At 45.3% G+C, this 23,063-nt stretch overlaps 1 protein-coding gene across 3 annotated transcripts in view; it reads left to right on the top strand.

Moving 5' to 3' along the window:
* Nucleotides 1-22,804, top strand: part of Phf20 (PHD finger protein 20) — a 107,325-nt gene extending 84,521 nt beyond the window's left edge. For 2 of the 3 annotated variants that reach the window (XM_036184830.1, XM_036184829.1), the window contains 9 exons: nt 2,386-2,664; nt 6,954-7,052; nt 7,959-8,123; nt 8,649-8,827; nt 10,654-10,753; nt 13,123-13,318; nt 17,031-17,430; nt 18,754-18,937; nt 20,176-22,123. In XM_036184830.1, coding sequence (XP_036040723.1) covers nt 2,386-2,664; nt 6,954-7,052; nt 7,959-8,123; nt 8,649-8,827; nt 10,654-10,753; nt 13,123-13,318; nt 17,031-17,430; nt 18,754-18,937; nt 20,176-20,318 — 1,745 coding nt within the window. In that variant the 3' untranslated portion in view covers nt 20,319-22,123. Of the gene's footprint in view, nt 1-2,385; nt 2,665-6,953; nt 7,053-7,958; nt 8,124-8,648; nt 8,828-10,653; nt 10,754-13,122; nt 13,319-17,030; nt 17,431-18,753; nt 18,938-20,175 lie in introns of all 3 variants that reach the window. The other variant, XM_036184828.1, reaches the window with a different exon arrangement.
* Nucleotides 22,805-23,063: the final 259 nt, after the last annotated feature.

The following is a 23,063-nucleotide window of genomic DNA, read 5'->3' as shown; positions in this document are numbered from 1 at the left end:
GTTACTATTTTGGCATTCAGCTTTTCTATTACAAACAAGTGGATCACAGCCTAGAGCTTCAAACAGGCTTCAAGAATGTTGGGGCTCCTCATGCCTGTGCTTGATCTCCTCACCCGCAGAGTTGCTAGTAGTCTTTGATGCTCTTTGAAGTTTGTTCATGCAGTATTGGAGTTGTCTGAGCTAGCTGTTGAAGACTATGAAAGAGGCTTATTAAGTTGAGCCATATGAACTAGCCAATATCTCCTTTAGAAACCTACAGAAATAGGAGATACCTTGACATTTAAGAGTACTGGTTACTCTCCCAGAGGACTAGGTTTAACTCCCAGAACTCACAAGGAGGCTCACAGTTGTCTTAACTCCAGTTCCAGGGGACCCAACATTCTCTTCTATCCTCCACAGGTCCCAGGCTCGTATGTGGTACACAATCATACATGCAAACAAAATAGTCATAAAAAATTTAATAATAATTTTTAAAACTACATGAATGAGAGGTTTTTATGGTTCAACTTAATAGATCCATGAGGAGTAAACTCCAGATAACCTGAAGTGTGTAGGTGTATGTTTATGTATGAGCACACACTTGTGAGGGAAGAAGTCTTTTTTGTTTGTTCTGAGTCAACACTGGGTCTCACTATCTAGACCAGGCTAGTCTCAGGCTTGAAGAGATCCACCTGTCCCTATTCCCAAAAGGCTAGTGTTGCTGCTTTATTTATTTATTTTTGGTTTTTTGAGACGGGGTTTCTCTGTGTTGCTTTGGAACATGTCCTGGAACTCATTCTGTTGACCAGGCTGGCATCAAACTCACAGAGATCCGCCTTTTTAATATTGAATTTTAGTGCCAGATATGGTGGCTTATATCTGTAATTTTGCTACATTGTGGAGGCTGAAGCAGGATGATATTTATGAGTTCAAGGCCAGCCTGGGTTACATAGTGAGATTAGAGGTTTGAATTTTGGATTCCTTCACTGATGTCCTTTTCTGGAGTTCTATATCTGAACAGCTTGTATCCCATCTCACTTCACATTACCATCCCTCTTTCCTGTTGCTAATTTGGATCTTCTTTGTTTCTAAGCATGGGCAGAAAATGTTTTGAAAAACTTCTTATTTTGCATGTGTCCATGTTGTAATTTTTGTTGTTGTTGAAGTTCATTATAGAACAGCATTCACCAGATCTCCAGCTCAATTTTGAAATGAAGAGTTTTGAAATGAAGAGTTTTGAAATGTAGTGTTTAATATAGATTGAATATAAGATTGAAACATTTTTTTTCTTTTGATGGTACTTTTGGCCAAAGTAATCATGATATTTACCAGAGATTTAGCATGTGACCTATTTCTAATAGGAAGTGTGTCATAGCATTAAGGGACATTTACATCTCCGCAGAAAGGCCCTTCAGGAGTAGGTTGGAGTGTAAAAGACAATCACTCTCATTGGGTTGAGGACACTCTGAAGGGAGATCTTTAATGACGGTTTCTTTTCCCTCTTCCTTCCTTTAGGAAAGTATTTACATATTTTTATGTGTTTGAGTGTTGCACCTGCATTTTTATCTGTGTGTCACATGCATGCAGGGGAAAAGGGGACCAGAAGAGGGTGTCCAATCCCATGGGACTGGAGTTTACAGATGGTTGTGAGTTACCATGTGGGTGCTGGGAATTGCACTGGGTCTTCTGCAAGTGTAGCTCAGGCTGGCCTTGAACTTGAGACTGTCTTCTACTTCCTGAGTACTCCAGTAACGGGTGTCCACTCCTAACACCCAGCTATTGAACTGAGTTTCTGAGGCATAAAGACCCTGTGACAGCTTTACTCCACTCTGGCACATTACAGACTGTTAGTCTCTGCTTATTTGAGTATGGGAGGCTCCAAGTTGGAATTTGCTCCCTGAGTCCTCTGGGTTCTCATGCTCTCTTGTCCCTCTGCTTGATTGCTTTGTGTGTTTGTTTGCAGTGTTTAGGTTGTTTAAAATTAGCATATGGTGACATTTCAAAGCTTAGTAAACTCAAAGCTCTGTACAAATACTAATGCAAAGCCCCTTCGGTTAAGAGACCTCTGGCTCTGTCCACACAGACTGGCAAAGGATGGTGGTGAGTTTAACTCTGGTCCAGCCCATGAGCCACTTGAATGTTCCCCTGGGTTTGCCCAAGCTCGGTGAACCCTGAGGACTTAAGGCTGTTTCAGGCTGTTTCAGACGATGTGTATGTCTCCTCTTTCTAACACTGGGTCAAGGCTGTCTCCTCCATGTTGGGTCCCTTCTCTCCCAACAGTGCTTTGGGAGGTAGCAGTGTCTTTTGATGTCTTGGGTAGGGTTTCCCTGCCACTCCACTTTTCCTGGCCCATAAAAGCCAGCACAATCCAGGGTTCTTCACTTTTGTTTTTGTTCTGTTTTACAGTTCCAAATACTTTGAAGAAAGCACATGACTTTGTGACATTGAGTGTGCCGTCTGTGGACCTAGATCACAAGTTTCGATGCAAGGTTGTAGACTGTTTGAAATTTTTCCGCAAGGCTAAACTGCTGCACTATCATATGAAGTATTTCCACGGGATGGAGAAATCACCAGAGCCAGAGGAGAGCCCAGGGAAGAGGCATGTACAAACTCGGGGCTCTGCAGTGCCTGACAAGGCTAGCCAGGAGAGCCTGACCAGGAAGCGAGTCTCTGCCAGCTCCCCAAGTGAGTATCTTGGTTCTGTGGTGTGTCCTGGGAGGGCTCTGACATTTCTTAGATGGAAAGCTGCCATAGGTTGACTGGTCCAATAGAGGTGGTGGTTCTCGGGAGTTACGTTATGGGATTGAAGCCCTCTTCGAGGAACCAGGAAGCTCTGCCTCTCTCTGTTCATGGGACATTGAGGGAGTTACTGTGAAGGCTGTGCTTCTCTCAGGATGAGTGGGACCGTCAAGCAAAGGAGCTCTGAGACCAGCAGAAGTTGGCCCGGGGACAGATGGATGCCGCCATTCCTGTCAGGACAGAAGTTCAAAAAACTTAAAAGTGACCTCTGACCCTTCACTGCACCTCAGGATGCTTTCTAAAAGCTGCTTAGTACAGAAACATCAATGTGCCGGTACAACCACCATCAAGTCTCTCTTCCTACCTCAGCAAAAAACAAAAACAAAAAAAACCTCCACCCCCTTTTTGAAGTTTCTTCTAAAACCTAATGAAATTGAAAATTATGTTTCCAAGGGTATTTCAGAATGATTAATGAATTTGCAATGAATTACTTTGTTTTTCTAGACAGTCTCATTTAGCCCAGGCTGGCATAAGAGAATGCTCTTGAGGTCCAGATCCCCCAGTCTCTGCCTCCAAAGCGCTGGGACTGCTAAAGTGCACCTCTATGCTTGACAGACTTCCAGTGAACTCTACAATCGTCTAAGGTCATATGCATCTGAATTCGCACTATCGCCTCATAGGCGTTATTTATTTAGGTTAGATCTTTGTTACTGAAGTGTGTAGGTACTGACCTAGGAGGACAGCTCAGTGGGTAAAACATGGACTGTGCCTGTAAGAACTAGAGTCTGGATCCCCAGCACCCATGTAAAAGCCAGGTGCAATGGTGTGGGGCTGCAATCCCAGAGCTGTGGATCTGGGGAGGAGGAGGAGACATGGATCTCAGAGGCTCATTGGTCAACCAGCCTAGCCAAATGGTGAGGTCCATGTTCAATGAGAGACTGTGTCTCAAAAGACAGGTGGAAGAGTGAATGAAGGCACTCAGCACAAGGGTGACACACATGTACGTATATCACACACACACACACACACACACACACACACACACACACACATCTCTGATATTAAATACAATATGAAATATCTAGGATACCTGCTAATGTCCAGAGTATAAGATGACATTTTTGGGACAGTGGGACAGTGGCATGGCATCTAAGATCTCTGGCCCAGTGAGAAGGCAGTCTTTTGTTGTGCAGGAAAACATCATGCATCAGGTAAGGTTGTTCATGTGTGCTGTGTTACTCACCAGGAATCTGAACCACATGTGCGATTTCCTATTTTTTTAATAATTTGGTTTTATTTTATGTGCATTGATGTTTTGCCTGCATGTTTATCTGTGTGAGGGTGTCAGAACCCCTGGAACTAGAGTTAAAAACAGTTGTGAGCTGCCTTATGGGTGCTGGGAATTGAACTCAGGTCTTCTGGAAGAGCAGCCAGTGCTCATAACCACTGAGCCATCTCTCCAACCCACAGTTTACTAATTTTGAGTAGCCGTATTTTAAAGTTTTAATAGTATATTTAGTATATATTATATCCAGAATAGTTTATGGCACTTTGTGGCAATTTGGTCAATGGCAGACCATGTATGTGACCATAGTGTCATAAAATTATGTTGTCTGTGACTTTGCAGCTATTGGAGTTTGTGTACATTCTGTGATGTTTACACAGTTAAATTAACTAAGGATGAGTTTTTCAGAACATATCCTGTGTAGTGGACATATGACTTAGCCATTTTAGTGTGTCATCTGCATAAAAATCATGACTCTATATGTTTTTCCTAGAAGTCAGTCTTTAAAAACCATCATGTGTTTTCAACTTATGAAACACAAATCAATACAAGCCAGCCTTACATGTTAAGTACGCGGTAGCTGTGAATGTGGCCAGTAGTATTCAACTTACTGGCCTGTGTATCTCTCCTTCCTTCGGCTGGCTGTACTTTATCAGACTAAAGGCTGAGTTAGAGAGAGCTGCCCAAGGAAGACCAGGTGTCAAGGAGTCCCTAGAAAGAGAGTAGCTACAGCATAAGGCACTCCCCACCCTGGTGGCTTTACCTCAGTCTTGCCCAAGCCCCAGCAGGAGATGGCTGTTTTTCAGAGTTGGCTTGTATAAGCTGGACTGTGTCTAGATTGAGGACCAGAGCCCATGCCTACTTTTTTAAAACCAGAGATCATTCACCGTGAGCAGGGATCCCAGTGCTGGAGTCAGAGTTGCTCCAGGCTAAAGTACATTAGCCTGTTCACTTTGCTAGGATTTACTGCCATGCTCTGGCCTGGGTTCTGCTAAAGAGATCTGAGTCCTCTTCTGGGAAGTGCTTATGCTGATGGTTGTGGGTGCTCTGGAACAGAGAAGCAAAGGGCTGGTTCATTTCTCTTCTCTGAGCAATACTTGATATATTTAGGGTCAGACACTGGCTTTTTTTTTTTTTTTTTTTTGAGCTGAGGATCGAACCCAGGGCCTTGCGCTTGCTAGGCAAGCGCTCTACCACTGAGTTAAATTCCCAACCCAACACTGGCTTTTTTTGAGACATGGTCACACTATGCAGTGCTGACTGGTCTGGAACTTTCTCTATAGACCATGTTGACCTATAGTGATTTACAGAGATCTGCCTGCCTCTGCTGGGATTCTAGATATGTGCCATTATACCTAGCCAAACACCGAATCTTTAGGGATATTAATGCTCTTTAAGGGGAAGGAAGTATCCCTGTCAGCAAACTGTCTGGCACTATAATAAGCAATGCAGTGAAAAACAACACTCTGGTGCCCCAAGGTTCATGTTAGTCTAAAGCCAAGGTTTTCTCAGGGTAAGAAAATGGTCCAGGTGAGAACAGCAAGAGGTAGTAAGCAAGAACAAATTGCTTTCTCTTCCATTCCATGGTGCTCTTTCTACCTCTGTGTTAAACCTCTGTGTAGAAGGCTGGGGAATTGAAGAGTTCAGTCCTAGGGACTTGTGTAGTAGAGAATGGGCCACCTTCACGTATGTGCCAACTTTTCTCTCCCACAGTTCTAGGGGCTGGGGATTCCCAGATGAAGGTATTACTAGTGTGGCTCTGGTGAAGGATCTCTTGCTTGCATCCTCACATGCATCTCTGGTTCCTTAGAAGGACACTGATCCATCCCACCAGAAGGCCTATGCTCATGGTTTCAGATGCCTCCCATATAGTATCACACTGCAGATGGAAACATAAAAACAGAAATTTTAGAGTTGGGAATATAGCTCAGTGGCAGAGTGCTTGCCAAGAATGCAGAAAGCCCTGTGTTCAATCCCCAGCACTGCCAGAAAAATAACAGTTTTAGGAACAAGGAATTTAAAGACAGCACATAATTCAGGTATATCAATGTAACTTAACTGTCACCTTCTCTTACTACAGTGGAAGGGCCATGACAAAGTCCTTTGAATTCAAGGGTATCCAACTGTGCCGTCTGCAGATAGTGTTGGGCTGCATTCACAGCTTCTTGTGATGCCTATGACTAAGGCCACAGGCTGGGCACATGCTAGATGCTGCACAGTAGCGGGAGAGTAGAGAGACTCTGGGACATGGCGTCTACTTGCCTGGCAAGGATAAATTGAAAGGAGAAGTCTGCAGTACTGGGGATGAGAGAGGGGTCACATTGAGCATTAGATCTGTGTCCATTTGTAGTTCCCATTTGGGGAACAGTGCACAGAGTTCATGTCCCAAGACTTCCAGCAGATAGATTGTAGTTTATTTTTTCTGTATACAAGTTTTCTTTTTTCTTTTCCCGACAAAGTTTCACAATGTTGCCTAGCAGGCCTTGAACTTTACTATTATTATTACTATTATTATTTGAGAGACAGAGTCCCCCTCTGTAGCTCTGGCTGGCCTGGAACTTGCTGTGTAGACCAGTTGGTTTTTAACTCATGAGCTCCACCTGCCTCTGCCTCCTGAGCATCAGCAAATTTTCCTATCAAGGACCAGGGCCTTAATGTCTCTGTCCTCACTACTCAGCTTGGCAGCTGAAGCAGGAAAGCAGCTGTCCACATACAGTAAATAAGGTCTGCACAGTTCACCCACACTCCCAGGCAGCAGCCCAGACCCAAAGGCCTGGTAAGGGAGAGTGGCTTCTCCGGCTCCCCACTCTGTATCTCCAAGGCAGGACCAGGTCAGGGATTGTGTTAGTTTTTTGTCTTGTGCGTACTTGATTACTAAGAAAGGAATAAAATCTTAGAACTGAAAACAAAATATTGAAGTAGCAACTCTTGAACATGTGTTTAATTCTAGCTGCAAAGGAGAAGGAAAAGAACAAAGAGAAGAAATTCAAAGAGCTTGTGAGAGTGAAGCCAAAGAAGAAAAAGAAGAAGAAAAAGAAAACCAAGCCTGGTAATTCCCCTGAGGCTTCCCTACTTAGAATGACCAGCAGGCCTTTCCCAGCGTGGACCCTGGAAGAGGGTGTGGATTGAGGCAGAACACTTGAAGAGATTGAGTTTATTATTATTGCATGTGTATTTATGATGTGTGTAAGTGAAGGTGTCCACATACCATAGTGCTTGTGCCACAGCACACATGTGGAGGTCAGAGGGCAGCTTTCAGGAACTGGTTCTCTCCTTCCACTGTGGGGTCCGGGGATTAAGCTTAGGTCATCAGACTTGGGTGGCAAATTTCTTTTCCCACTGAGGCATCTTGCTGGCCCTTCAACCGAATCTCCGAATGTTTGGCCTTTATAAATTCCTCCCCACTTGTTGCATTAGCCAGTGTGCCCTGCCACAGGGAGGTATATGGATCTGCACAGGAATAGCTTTTTACATAAGTAACTTTTTTTTTTCTTTGAATTTTTTGAGACATAGTCTTACTCTTTAGTTCAGGCTAACCTAGAACTCACGATGTAGCTCAGGTTGCTCTCAGGTTCTCCATCAGCTTCAGCCTCCCAAGCACTGAGATCACAGATGTGCATGGCCTTCGTAGTTTACATGTGAAATATCCAACTCTCCAGAAAAGCTTATTCCTGAAAAGTGTGTTTCAATCACAACAGTGTTTTTAAAAAAATCTCTGTTCATCCTTGGGTGCTAAGGAGATGCCATGTTTTATTCTCAATGTCCCTTTTGGCCATTTTACCAGAAAAGAAGGAAGGTGGGGAGAAGAGGAAGTGACTGCTGTTCCCCTCTCTCCATGGTGTGCTGCCCCAGGCCTGTGAGCTCTTTGAATTGCAGGCTGCTTCCTATTGGGTTGCTTCTGGGATGCCTGATGGTGCCTAGGGTTGCTCATTTGTGCCTGATGCTGTTCTTGTAGAATGTCCCTGCAGTGAAGACATCAGTGACACCTCCCAGGAACCTTCTCCACCCAAAGCATTTGCTGTCACCAAGTGTGGGTCCTCACACAAGCCTGGGGTCCATATGAGCCCACAGCTCCATGGTTCAGATAATGGAAACCATAGAGGGAAACTGAAGGCCTGTGGTAAGAGAAGAGCTCACTCTCACCTGTCACCTGTTAGGAAGTGTGTGAGACATGACCAGTGGGTGTGGTGCAGAGGAAGGCCTCAGTGACTTTAAGGAGTCGGGCACCAAGGTCTAGCCTTATCCCTGCAGTTGGCCCTGCCTCTTTCCCTATGGTGGGCAGAACTCTTAAGGTGGCTGTGGACAGAGATGGCTAAACCCTGGTCCTGGTTGCCTGGGGACAGTTAGGGAACTTTTTAGAGTCCTTAGGGTGATGGTGTGTGTGGTTCACAAGAAGTTCCTCTTCTGCTAGTGAGCTCAGGGATTCTGGGAGCCCTTTCAGGGTTCCTTAGAGGAATGAGGACATGTAGTTCAGCCCTTGGCAGACAGCATGCATCATTTGAGCTGTTCTCATAACAAGTCCTGAGAGCAGTGTCCTGTTCCCAGGTCCTAGCAGTCCCTGGAGGAAGGGCTGAGACAAGTGTGGTGTGCAGAAACATTATCTGTGAGTTTAGAACCCTGTCTGTTGGCCTCCCTTCCCTTCCAGAGGAGGATAATCTGAGCGAGTCCTCTTCTGAGAGCTTTCTTTGGAGTGATGAGGAATATGGCCAAGATGTTGATGTGACCACCAACCCAGATGAAGAGCTTGACGGTGATGACCGCTATGATTTTGAGGTGGTCCGCTGCATCTGTGAAGTCCAGGAGGAAAATGACTTCATGATTCAGGCAAGTAGAACACAGAGGCTGGAGGAAGACAAACTGATCATCCAAGAGAATGTGAGGCCAGCACGTAGTGTGTGTGTGTGTGTGTGTGTGTGTGTGTGTGTGTGTGTGTGTCCCTCACACTACTCACAGCAGCAGACCGAGTTTGTGTTTTAGTTCAGATTTCTGAGAATTCTAGGCTATAAATAGAACGAGAGAGGAGTCATTGAGGCTAATGTGGGCCGCCTTGCCTATGGTCCCACAGTGAGGAGTTGGACACTAGGGACTCAGACTGTGCCATGACAATTCAGTCTTCTTTGTGGACTTGTCTTCTCTTTGACAGAAATTTCCCTTGTAGCCTGAAGAAATGGAGTCTGCTTCTGTAATTTGTCTGCCGTTGTTACTTGGTGTTCCTTGTTACTGTCAGTCTGCGTGTGTGGCGGCAGCAAGTGCTCCCAATGAAAGGACTGGCCGCCCACCACACGTTAATACTCTGCATAGGCTGTATCCATTAGGAAGGACAGGCTCAGCCCCTTGGTTTGGTTTCTTGGTTTCTTTGTTTTTATGTACGTGGCATCAGATTTTGAAATTGACGAATTTCTGTGTTTTATCCTTTTAGTTGATGGTTTTTTAGGTGGAGTCTCTGTTGCTGTGATAAAATATCCCGACAAAAGCAAGTTAAGGGAGACACTCCTTTGGCCCACAGGTCTAGAGGGGTAGATGGTGGCAGGAGTGTGAAGCCAACTCATCATATCGTATCAGCAGTCAGAAGAGTGGAACTATTTAATACCTGCATGCTGTGCATGGCTTACTCTCTCCTACAGAGTTCAGCACCCCTGCCTAGGGGATGGTGTCACCTGAGTGGGAGGGATTCCACTCACCTACCCCAGAGAATTCCCAATACAGACCCACAAACTAATTGATCCAGACAATCCCTTGTTGAGAGACTTTTCACAAGTGATTCTAGATTCAAGCTGATGAAACTAACGAGTCTTACTCCAGCCCCATTTGTCCTCAGACTTGCTGTGTTCTGTCTCTACTTCCTAAATACTGAGATTATAGTTACATGCTACCATACGTCTCTGGTTTCTAAGTGCAGACTTTTGTGGTTTCTTCTAGAACTTTGGAGATTTCGTTTAAGAACCTTATGTATATTTTAGCTGAGTGGTGGTGGCACACACTTTAAATCCCAGCACTCAGGTGGCAGAGGCAGGCAGATCTCTGGAGTTTGAAGCCAGCCTGGGCTACAAAGCATGTTCCAGGACAGCCAGGACTTCACAGAGAAACTCTGACTTGAAAGACTTTAAAAACAAACAAACAAGCAAACAAACAAACTAGAACCACCTTATGCCTGTCTTGCTTATCCTTTTGCAGTTGGTTTTGGTATGAAATGAGGGCTGTAGCTCCCCAGTTGACTGGCAGTAGAGGCTGAGAGGTGGGAATGGCAGGAGTCAGTCTGGAGTCAGTACTATTCAATTCATCTAAATTTTGCTTTTGAGACAGGTTCTAAAGTATCTCAGGCTGGCTTCAGTCTCGCTATGTAACTGAGGCTAGCCTCATGCTCCCCCACACCTCACAATCTAAATGGTCTTTATGTGCATGACCTGTACCAGAGCTGATAGCCTCATATGGGCACTTCAGATATGGCTCTTAGGACTAAAGAACTAAGGACTTTTTAACTTAATTTGTTCACTTATGTACAAAGCTCCATGTGGTCAGTGGTGGCCTTGCTGGGTAGAAGTCAGTAGGGAGTGTTCCTCCCATTGCCTCTCACCCTCACTCCCAGTAAGTGGGCCTGCTTCTAGGGGCTTCTCACGTTCTAAGTCCTGTTGCTTCTTTAATTTTCACAGTGTGAAGAATGCCAGTGCTGGCAGCATGGCGTCTGCATGGGACTACTGGAAGAAAATGTACCCGAAAAATACACCTGTTACATCTGCCAAGACCCTCCAGGTAGAGGTTCTGGAGCCAGGCTGTGAGCAGTGTGTAACCTCTTCTTTGCACAGCAGCTCGCAACACCCTGTCTGTACTCTTGATGGATGTCTTTGCTGATGGCTAGGTGACTCTGCCAACCTTTGTTGCAAGGCCCCAGTGGCCAGCTCTCCTAAACTCAGCAATGGGAGAATGTGTGTGAGAAAGTGTTTACCTAGCAGAAAGCTTGACCTTGATCTAGAACATTTCTTGAAATGTGAAAAACACACATGATACTGTAACAATGAGCACAAAGTGGTACAGCAGTCTAGAATGTCTATAGGTCTAGCTGCGGCTCTATCCACAATGTTGAATGCTCCATGAGTTAATTAGCCCATCATTCTTGTTCAGGGATTTGCTGGTTTCTTGTTCCAGTTTCAGCAATAAAGCACTTCTTTCCTTGAGAAATCCGAGGATGGGCATGTGGCTCTGTTCTTGGCATTTCAGGGATGTTGGAGGGTACACCTGCCCTCCATTGCATCGTTGCCCCTGGGAAGAGAAATATGCTTTGGAGAGGGAGAGCCAAGGCATGGCTGTGCACAGCTTGTCTCCACACTAAGCGGTGTCTTGCTCAGTTCCTTAGCGGGATCAGTTGGTTTTGTGATTAAGAGGGGTTGTCCATGGCTCTTGGCTGTCCCTTCCATCATGCCCAGCCTGTTTTCAGGGGTTTTATAGTGACTGTAGAGTGAATGAGTGTTTTTGAAAAGTGCTGTCTCCTGAGCTTCTGGAGCACAAGGTACTGCTGAGTCCCTGAGCTTATGTTCTCTGTCCTTCCTAAGGAGGCTTGTAATGAGCAGGGCCCCTGGAGCCGTCTGGGTCATTTGTCAGGAGACAGATGGGAAGCAGGGGTCCAGATAAAGCAAGGAGCCCTGTCACCTGTCTAGTTAGGGGTGGGTGGTATTATTGGAAAGGGCTTGAAGCCTTTCATTCACTGGATGAGTCCATTTGAAACACTGCCAAGTTCTGGGACTGTGGCCACCAATGGCTCCTTTTCTTCTGGCTCCTCATAGGATTGGGAACAGAAAACCAAAGTTGAAACAAATTAAATACGCACAAGACTGTGTGTACAGGTGAAGCCAGGAGGAGAAAGTGATGAGGAGCAAGCAGGGACCTGAAAAGGCTCTTTTGATGCTGGATGGTGGCAAAAAGACCACTTGAGATGGGGGGCACCAGTCCTGGAGAGGCCTAGGTGAATGCCGAAAGAGGTCAGGCCAAGAAAAAGATTTTGTGTGTGTGTTCCTAAAAGTCAGAAAAACATAGGGTGGAATGAGGAGAGCAGGAAGAAATGGTCCTGTGGGCCTTAATAGTTAGGGTTTGGGTTTTTCTTCTGTGAGCGGTCCAAAGCTCTGGAAGGTTCTGAGTGGAGGAAGGAGGAGTCTGACTTAAATGTAAGAGGCAGTCCACCGGTCATGACTGTGTGCATCTGTATCCCAGAATGCACTTTTTTCTTTGGGGCCACCAACCAGCTCCCAAACCATGACAGAGAGACATTATTAGTTTTGAAGGCTCAGCCTAGCTTAGGCTTGTTTCTGGCTAGCTATTTCAACTTAAATTAACCTGTTTCTCTTTATCTATCTTTTGCTTCAGGGCTTTTTACTTATTTTCTTTCTGTATATCTTACTTCACTGCTTCTTATGTCTGCTGGCTGGTGGCAGCCTGGCTTCTGTCCCCACTTCCCTCATTCTCTCCTCCTCTTCCTTCTCTCATTCCTCCTCAAGCCTAGATTTCTCCTCCTATTATTGTCTCTCCCTCCCAGCCCCTGCCTAGCTATTGGCCATCCAGCTTTTTATTAGGCCAGTCAGGTGTCTTAGGCAGGCAAGGTGAAACAGCAACACGTCTTTACATCGTTAAACCAATGCAGCACAAACACAAGTAACACACCTTTACACAGTTAAAGTGACATTCTCAGCATAACAAATGTAACACGTCTTTACATAGTTAAAACAATATTCCACAACACCAGAACTCTCCAAGTGGAAACAGGAGGAGTTCAAGGCTGGTCTAAGCTATAGAGTCAGTTTGAGGATAGTCTGAACCACGTGAGACCCTGTCTAGAAAAAGAGAGAAGACAGGGCAAAGAGAAGGGAGAAGGGAGATGAGGAAGGAGAAAGGAAAATAAATCAGAATCATGCTCTGGTTACCCCTGTGGCCAGTGCAGGAGACCATGCCTATATTCCTACCTTGTCTCCAATACCTGGTAGAGGACAGAGAGAGTCAGGTGCCAAGTAAATGTGAACAAAATGAACACAGTCATCAGTCCGTTATGGAACTTCGGATGATTGGATCAATAATGGGGCAGGCTGGGTTTCTCTCAGGCCATGTTTGACCCTCTCTCAATGCCACCACTTTAGGTCAGAGGCCTGGCTTCAAGTACTGGTATGACAAGGAGTGGTTGAGCCGGGGACATATGCATGGCCTGGCATTTCTAGAAGAGAACTACTCCCATCAGAATGCCAAGAAGATCGTGGCCACCCATCAGCTTCTTGGTGATGTACAGAAGGTGATTGAGGTTCTTCACGGCCTGCAGCTCAAGATGAGCATCTTGCAGTAAGTGTGCTGCCTGCAGCTTTGGATCTCAGTTCAGTTAGGGCTGGGAGAAAGTGGAAAGCCTCAAAGTCAGCCCTAAGGCTGATGTGTTTAGATCTGTGCCAAAAATTCTGATGCTATGCTGAGCGTGTGTGTGGGTCTCTGAGTGTGGTTACCAGTACCCTTGCTCCCCCCCCACCCCCTGCTCCCCAGGAAAAAAATCAGTTATGTAATAAGCACTCCTTTGTAAAACAATTGACTTTATTGAGGAATATTTTACATGTAATTAAGTTAACTTATTTTAAGGCCTTATTGAATTTGGTTAGTGTGTAACCCATGTAACCAATACAGTAACCAGGACATGGTGTATGCATTTAGGTTTTTTTGTTGTTATTGTTTTGTTTTTCATTTAACTGCAGGTGCATCCCAGGGATTAAAACTTAGGGGTTTTGTTTGTTTGTTTTGTTTTGTTTTAAAGACAGATTCTTACTCTGTAGCCCAGGCTGACCTAGAATTAATTCAGTGTGTAGTCCAAACTGGCATCAGTCTACACCATTCTTCCTATCTCAGCCTTTTGAGAACTGGGATTACAAGTGTGGGTCACTATGGTGTGGTGTACTCATTTATAGTTTGTTTTGTGCTATCTTTGGGTGTACAGTTTTGAGGGATTTAAAAATTGTCTTAAAATATACATAATGCAAATTTAAAATTTACCATCTAAACCTTTTTTATTTGTTTGTTTGTTTGTTTATTTATCCCTTTTTCTTTTGTGACAGGGTCTTTCTATTTAGTCCTGGCTGTTCTGGAACTAGATACATAGACCTGGCTGGCCTTGAGCTCACAGATCCACCTGCCTCTGCCTCCTTCTCTATGCTCAGCTCTTTTTTTTTTTTTTCTTTGAGAAAGGGTTTCTCTTTGTAGTTTTGGTGCCTGTCTTGGATCTCGCTGTGCGCCACCACCCCCGGCTCTCAGCTCTTTAATTTTCTTTTTGCCTGGTCTGTCTCTTGAATTTCTGAGCTCAAGAATGTTCTTGCTTTGGCCTCCAGAGTAGTTGGGATTACAGGCATGAACACCATGTCTGTTTTCTTTCTGTCTTAGTCGTTTTTCTGTACATTTCTGTTTTGTGGAAGTCATTACACTGGCATGTAGTCAGTCTTCAGAACTTTTCATCCTGCAAGACTGATTTCTCCATGCATTAATTAATCTCTAGTGTCCTCCCCCTCTTCCCAGCCCAGCAACCACCATTCTGCTTTCTGTCCCTATGAATTCAACTTCTCCAGATACCTCACAGGAGAAATCATGCAGTTATTTACCTGTTGTTTATTTCACATGGCATAATTTCTTCAAGATTCACCTATATTGTATTGGAATAAGGCAAAATGTATTTCACATTTTGTTTATCCTTTCATCCTAAACACTCATGATTCATAGACAAAGAATCTTGAATCTGTTGAATCTTGAATCTGCTGGAGAGATGCTCAGTAGTTAAGAGCTCTTGTTGCTTTTCCAGAGGACCCAGGTTCAGTTCCCAGCACCAACAACCAACATTGGCCAGCTCACAACCATCTGTAACCCCAGCTCTGAGAGATCAATGCTCTCTCTGGCCTCTTGAGAGCATCTATGCTCTTTTGTGTGTATACACACACACACACAGAGTTTTTAAAAGTCTGCTGGGAGAGTCATTGTTAGCAGCTTGTTCAAGGAGCGGCTGCTCGGACTCCTGTCCCTGGCACAGTTGTGCCCATATAGAGAAGTTGTAGGCCTTGTGGAGCTGGCTTTTGGCTTTTGGTGGCTCCTTGTTTTCATGGAAGCCCTGGAGTACTGTCATCCCCCTGTGCTCTAGACCTGCCTTTACTATTGTCTGTCTCTTCCTCTTTCTCTTTCTTCCTTTTAGCGATCAAAGTTGTAATAGAAGTTCTGGGTAGTTAAAAAATGAAGGGTGGGCAGGTAAGATGGCTCAGTGGATAAAGGTGCTTGCAGCCAATATTGATGATCTGAGTTTGATCCCTGCCTGGGTCCCCTATGTTAGAAGGAAAGGATTGACCCTGCAAGTTGTCCTTTGACCTCCACACATATGCCTTCGGCAATGGCCTCCTAACAAAATAAGTAAGTGTAATTAAAAGTAATCATTGAAAGTTGAAGTGTGTGTACGCGTGTGCACATGCGTGCCAGGGAGCTGGATAGATGACTCAGGTTCAGAATGCTTACAGCTCTTGCAGAGGACCCAAGTTTGGTTCCTAGCACCAGCTTTGGACAGCTCACAACTACAGTAACTCTAGGCCCTCTTCTGACCAGTTGTTTTTACCTTTAGCACATGCGCAAACACATACATACCTCGAGCACAGACATACAATTAAAAAATAAACCTTGGGCTGGAGAGATGGCTCAGAGGTTAAGAGCACTGCTTGCTCTTCCAAAGGTCCTGAGTTCAATTCCCAGCAACCACATGGTGGCTCACCTGAAGACAGGTCACTTGTATACATTAAATAAATAAGTAAATGAATAAATAAAATATTTTTAAAAAATAAAAATCAATAAATTTTAAAAATGATGATAGGTTGCCAGGCAGTGGTGGTGCACGCCTTTAATCCCAGCACTCGGGAGGCAGAGGCAGGTGGATCTCTGTGAGTTCGAGGCCAGCCTGGGCTACCAAGTGAGTTCCAGGAAAGGCACAAAGGACTGAGAGGATAAGTAGAATGCTTGCTTAGTGTGCTCAAAGCCCTGGGTTCAATTCCTAGCATGTGCACATGTACATATACACACTACCACCACCCAACAAAAACAAACAAACTCTCAATGTACTGTTCCCACTGAGAACAGTATACTGTGATGTTTTTCTCTTCTGTTCTTTTCCCTCCTTTACAATTGATTATGACCCGATAAATGAGTATGACCTCTGTTGGTTAGAGGTCCACAGGAATGGTTCCAGGAGCTGTGGCATCCGTACAGAGTTGGGCGAACACTCTTGCAGTTACCCCTTGCATCAGGTAGAAAAGAGGCTGTGCTGTGTGGTGGGAGTCTCTGTTCTTTACTCACCCGGGCCACTGTTTTCTTTGGAATGGTGAAAACAGAAAACTGTAAAAGTCTTTTAGAAATGTTAGGATTAATGACCATACGTAGTTAGCCACCTGCAGCACCTTTACCCTTTGCTAACTGAGTGTTGTTGCATGCCACAGTTATTGTGGCAGTTGATTGGGTTTAGTTTATTTTTAGTAATTTACATTTGTTTTTTTATGTATGTGTGTACCACAGCATGTGTGCACTGGTTAGAAGAACAACCATTGGTAGTTGGTTCTCTACTACCATGTGTATCAGACATGCCAATCAGAGGGCATCAGACACAGATTGTCAGCTTGGCATCAGGCATCATTACCTGCTGAGCCGTCTCCCCAGCTCCTATAAGCCACATGTAAAGGATGCCTTCACACCAACAGAGCATGTCCATTCTAATGTGTTCACTTCCTCTCCAAAGGCAGAGCTGGTAGCTGACAAATGGTAGCACTAGTTTTTAAAGGAGGAAGCCTGAGCTCACTCACTGCTCGGCAGCCAAGTCCAGTTCTACCCACTGCGGCTGCAGTGAGACCAGGGATGTGGCCTCTTAAGAGACTGCGGATCCACACCCCAATATGATACGTGGGTAGATATTCCTTATGGGAGAGAGTTCGTAAGTCAAGAAGCTTTGCGATGGGCCTAGCGGCCCTCAATACTGTTTCTCTGTTTGCCATTCCCATAGAAGCAGGGAGCATCCCGATCTGCAGCTGTGGTGCCAGCCCTGGAAACAGCACTCTGCAGAGGGGAGAGTGCATTCCAGACACATTCACATCACAGACACCAGGAGCAAGGAGGAATCCCCGAGCTATAGAACTTTGAATGGGGCAGTGGAGAAGCCGTTGCCCCTGCCCCGGTCTGTGGAAGAGTCCTATATCACCAGTGAACACTGCTACCAGAAGCCCCGCACCTATTACCCTGCTGTGGAGCAGAAGCTGGTAGTGGAGACGAGAGGCTCTGCTCTTGACGATACAGTCAACCCCCTCTGTGAGAATGGTGATGACCCCCTCTCCCCTCGCCTAGGCTGGCCTCTTGACCAAGACAGGAGCAGAGGCGACAGTGATCCTAAACCCTGCTCCCCAAAGGTACGTGGCTTGCCTTCTCTTACTCTTTCCTTAGTGGCTAGGTGCTTGTAAGACCCCCCCTCTTAGGCTATTTGTTCTGTGAAAGATACTTCTTAATAGAACTCTGTTTAAACTTGCTCAGCAGAGGGTTTTGTTTTTTGTTTTTTGTTTTTGTTTTTTCCTCTATTAAGATGAGTACAAAGTCAGTGGACCCATTTTAGCCAAAGGTCATTAGTTCCAGAAAATCCCACAAAATGGCAGAATTGGGGGTTCAGGGACAGAGAGAGGAGGTATCAAGTAGAGATAGTGATTCAAACTTGGAAAAAATAGAATGAAGAAAAATGAGGTTTTTCTTTAGTATCATTTACATCATAATTGCTCCTGGGTGCTAATTATTAGCATGAGCATGGTCAAGCCCATTGTTAATGTTTTCCACAAGACTGCACGTTGTTGTTTCTAGCCCTGTCATAAGAAGGGTTAATCTCATTAAAGTATGTGCTACTTTGGATATTTTTCCCAAGAGCCAGCCTTTTGTTTGTTATTTAGTTTTGTTATTTTTAAGTCACTCTGTTCTGAGTTCCCAGTGTCATGCCATAAAAGGTTGAGATCCCAAACTGTATAGTAAAAGGCAAGCAGTCTTGTGGATTAAGCAGATTTCTAAAGGAAACACATATGAAATCTGGAAGATCTTACCCTCATCAAGGCAAACCCCTGGTGAGCTGACTATATACTGGCCCCATATTTTCACGTTCATGAAATTTAGATTTGTTTTGTTTTTGTTTTTTGTTTTTTTGGTTTTTTTCGAGACAGGGTTTCCCTGTGTAGCTTTGCGCCTTTCCTGGAACTCACTTGGTAGCCCAGGCTGGCCTCGAACTCACAGAGATACGCCTGCCTCTGCCTCCAAGTGCTGGGATTAAAGGCGTGCGCCACCACCACCCAGCTCTCAAGAAATTTTAGAATACCACATCCATGTTGCTGATAGGGGGAATAACATCAGGGCCACATGTTCACCGAGAGACAGCCAGGACTCACTAAACATAACTCTAATACCCTAACCTTCCTCTATACTAGTCCTGCTCTGGGCAGCCCTCAAGCTTCTGAGAGGCCTGCTTCAGGCTGAGGCACCGGGGAAGCCAGAGGAAGCATCTACAGGATCTTCTGAGCCCGTGGGTGCAGTTCTGAGGCAATGACATTTTGATGCACTGGGCACCACATGGGCGTCAGTAGATGGGGGATCGAGGGCATTCAGGCAAGCAGTGCTTTTCCCAGGGCTGTAAATGCTAGCCCGTTGGAGAAAGAGCTGGCTGGCTCTGCTCAGTGATTGACACATCATTGCATGCCCAGGTGAAGGAATACATTGCCAAGAAGGTCCTGCCGGAAGAAGCCCCTGCTCGGAAGCTGCTGGACAGAGGTGGAGAAGGGCTAGTGAGCTCACAGCACCAGTGGCAGTTCAACCTGCTGACACATGTGGAGTCTCTTCAGGATGAAGTGACGCATCGGATGGACTCCATTGAGAAGGAGCTGGATGGTAGGGTTCCTTTCTTTGCATCACTTGTCAGCTCCTCCTGTGTTGCCTTCTGAAGCCCACAGCCTGGTCGTGAGGGACAGCTGTCTTCTTGCTCATTTCACTTAGTTTTTCCTCGGTGAGGACAAGCCTAACTTTTGTTTTTCGATACAGGGTTTCTCTGTGTAGCCCTGCCTGTCCTGGAACTCCCTCTGTAGCCCAGGCTGGCCTTGAACTCACAGAGATCCACCTGCCTCTGCCTCCTGAGTGCTGGGATTAAAGGTGTGTGCCTGCCACCAATGCCTGGCCAGATTAGTTTTTGAGACAGGGTCTCTCCATGTGGGCTAGGTTTGTCTTGTCTGCCTCCTGATTGCTAGAATTAAAGCTGTACCCACCACACCAGGCTTACACTAACTTCTTAAAGGGAAAAATAAGTATATTTTGTGTTAATTATATATCACACATTAATCTGAAGCAAATCAGAATTGACAGTGATTTTTTTTTAAAAAGCCACCTTGAAATCCTTATAGACTCTTCATTGTTTTTAGCAGCCCAGCCTGCCCTGTTTACATGGGAAAGCTTTAGAAAGACTGGTAATGACTTCAGTTGGTCTTCAGAGCCTTCTAGGCTCTGCTCTGGCACAACAGCAGCTAGCATTGTATGGCTAGGTACCACATTAAAAGTGAATACAATTCAGATGCGTTCTGTAGTTGCACTGCCTGTTTCCAGAGCTCAGCAGGTGTATCTGATTTGGCTGGTGGCCACTGTATTGGGGAGCACAGACGCAGATCATTCCTTCTACCACTAACTAGGGCTTGAGGCCTGCACTGTCGTGAAGCATTTGTGTTGTCGCTGCTGTAACCAAAAAACAGACATAAACAACTTGAAGGAAAATTTGCCTAAGTCCTTACCATTTCAGAGAGTCATGGCAGTGAGAGCGTGTCGTCGAGCATCTGTCTGTTTCTTGGCAGACTGGGATGAGAGAGGAAGGGATCCAGGCATAACTGTCAGAGACACACCCGTTTCAACCGACTTTCTCCCCAGACAGCATCACCAGCTGGGGACCACGCAGTCAACACACAAGCTTATGGGGCATAGCTCACTGCAAACCTTTAACATTAGAGCCTGTGCCCTGGATCGATGCTTTGTGGGGTACTAATACTGAGGCAGCCTAGGTTGAAATGGCCTTGTGTCCTTGTGTTGAAGTTTTTGTAAGTCAGGTTCTAAGTATTCACTGGATCTTCTCTCTCTTGTCCCTGCAGTACTGGAGAGCTGGCTGGACTACACTGGGGAACTGGAGCCCCCAGAGCCACTGGCCAGGCTTCCACAGCTCAAGCACTGCATCAAGCAGCTGCTGACTGACCTGGGCAAGGTGCAGCAGATTGCCCTCTGCTGCTCGACGTGAAATTGGGCACCCAAGACAATTGGAGCACAATCCTAGCACTTCTGCTGGGGGGGGAGCTTCGCATATTTAAGTAAATAAACTTAGCATGCTGAATGCACGTGACACTGACTGACTTCAGGGATTTGGCCAGGAGTGTGATGGACACTGGGACAAAGAGACCATGTGGCTGCTGGAGGACAGGGCACTCTTGCTCTCGAAGCTGACCATGAAGGCAGCGCATCGTCAGAGCCCCCTTCTGTGCACACTGTTGAACAAAGCAACTCTTTGCACATCCTCACTTGGAATCGTGCCGCTGATGATAAGTGGGTGAGAGCCAAACAACAGAAAAATCTTCTAGCCGGAGACAGTTGTGAATCCCGTTTGCAGTTTACTTAATTGACTTCTGGGCCAGGTTGAGGCATGTGCCAATTCCTCTGGTTTCTCTGCCTGGCATGGTACAGGGCAGCAGGCACCATTTTCATCTTCCAGCTCCACTGGAATGTGGGACTTGACTGTGCCGTGCAGTTTGGGGAGGAGGAGCAGGCCCTGATGGCACTGCTTCCAAGACTTCATTTTCTCCCACGTCTCTTGCATGATTTCACGGTACAGGGGATAAGATTTTATGTTTTTTTACCCCAGAGGTGTCTGAGCTTTGGCTTTGGCAGCCAGGCCGAAACTGCTGAAGGGGAACTAGAATCTTGCTGTAGGGAGACTCTACAAGGAATTCCAGAAGGAAGCAGGCAGGGTCTGGAACCCAAAGGACAGCATTTTCTACCCACTTATTAATTTCAACCACTCCCCACGTCTATTTAAAGTTAAAAAAAAAAGTTTCCCAAGACTTTGAACTTTGACTGTATTTGTTACAAAGAACACGGGAATCCCCTTATTCTGATCATCATCAGCAACTTGAGTCTGTGTGTCGATTCCCTCCTCGGGAGGCTAGTGTGGGAACTGGCGTCTTCAGGGTTGCTGGTGCCCTTTAACACTTCCAATTAACTGTTTGTATTACTTGTGAGATCAAGGTGATGATGCTGCTTAAGGTCCAGGTACAGCCTGATTGTACCTTCGGAGAGAATATTTGTGTTACTTCACAGGTTCTGTTTCCATGTGTAATTGCTGTATTTTTTTTTTTTTTTTTTTTTTTTTTTTTTACCTTACTAGGCCAAGTTTAAAAGGCTCCAAGCTTTGAGGACTTCATTTTACCAGGTTTTGCATCACTAAAGGCAAATATCAAAGTACATTTATCCATCAACACCCACAGGCTCATCATGAGTTTTGGAATCTGGAATGTTTTAGGCGGCAAATATTTACTGTGTAAACATCAGGGAGCCAGTGTCAGTAGCTAGCAACAGCAGCATCTCCAGCTGCCTTGGCAGTGGGTAAGCTTCAGGCCTAATAGGTCATTGTGGCCACGAATTCAGGCCTGTGTACAGAGGGGTTTCAGGGAATGAATGCCCAATCTAGTGATTTGTTCACCATCTGCTATAAAATGAGCTGCAGGGCAAGCGTGAGTTGACCTAACCTAGCTTAGGGAGTGTGTGACACATAGTGAAGCCAACACAGTTCCTTACAAAAGGCAGCTTCCCACTGCTAACATGTTTCTGATGTGGGAAGGAATTCTCTAGGAGTCCATATAATATTGGTGTTCTGGGTAATTTATTAGATAGCTGCATCTTGAGAACTGGATGATGAAAGGGGAAAAGCCAAGATAATTGTCTATTGCTACAACTGTGTGAGGTATGATGATTGTTACATTGATACTGATTTGAGGGCCCGAGAGATGGCTCAGTTGGTAAAGGTGCCTGCTGACCTGAGTTTGACCCCAGGACCCACATAGTAGAGAACTGACATCTTGAAGTTGTCCTCTGATACACATACACACAATAAACAAATGTAATAAAGGTTTTTAAATTAAGGGTTTTTTTTTTCTTTTATGTAACTGCTCTTGAGTGTCACATCTGGGGAAGCTGTAACTTTGAAAGCAGTCAATTGGGTCTTGTTCAAAGATGGAAGCAGAACTGATCCTAATTTTCCCAGGTGGTCATTGCTGGCTTCATCATTTAGGTATTGTAAAGGAAGTGATCTGATTTCATTGTGACTTTTGTTCTTAGGGAAGCAAAGCAGACTCCCCATGTTCTGATAACCTCAGTTCTTCCCTAACTTAAAGCCATGTTGAGGGGCTCCACTCCCAGTTCCTGGGTCACAAAGAATTAACCCCTGAGGTGGAGTAAACAATGCAGATACCATTTAGAGAGACGTGCTACGTTCTGTCTGCTGAGAAAACTCTCCACCTTTAGAAAGCCGCCGTGACACAACAGCTCTGGTTTGATCAGTCGTTTAAGTATGTGTGCAAGGTGGATCCTGGCTGAGCCAATTGCACTATGGATACGTATCTGTGTTTACGAGCTATTAGAAGGCACTGTACATAGGAGTGTTGCTCTCAAGCAATATTTGCAAAACATGCAAACCTCTGTATCTGGATAAAATAAAACAGGTTCTTGTTACTATGTGTCAGTCACATATTACTGGAATATATAAGGTTGTGAGTTTTGTTTAGTCTGGAGGCAAGGTCTCACTATATAGCTGACTGGCCTAGAACTCCCAGAAATCCCCTGCTTCTGCTTCAAGTGCTAGGATTAAAGTCCTATGCCACCACGCCCAGTTGTTTAGACAGTCTTGCTATGTATTCCAGGCTGGCCTTGAGCTTGTCATCTAACCCAAAGTTGGGCTTCAAACTTCCAGTCAACCTGCCTCAGTCTCCTGAGT

This window comes from Onychomys torridus, chromosome 4, assembly GCF_903995425.1.
Source record: "Onychomys torridus chromosome 4, mOncTor1.1, whole genome shotgun sequence".
Taxonomy (NCBI): Eukaryota; Metazoa; Chordata; class Mammalia; order Rodentia; family Cricetidae; genus Onychomys; species Onychomys torridus.
Note: the sequence above shows the minus strand (reverse complement) of the source record. Positions and strands in the feature narration are given on the sequence as shown.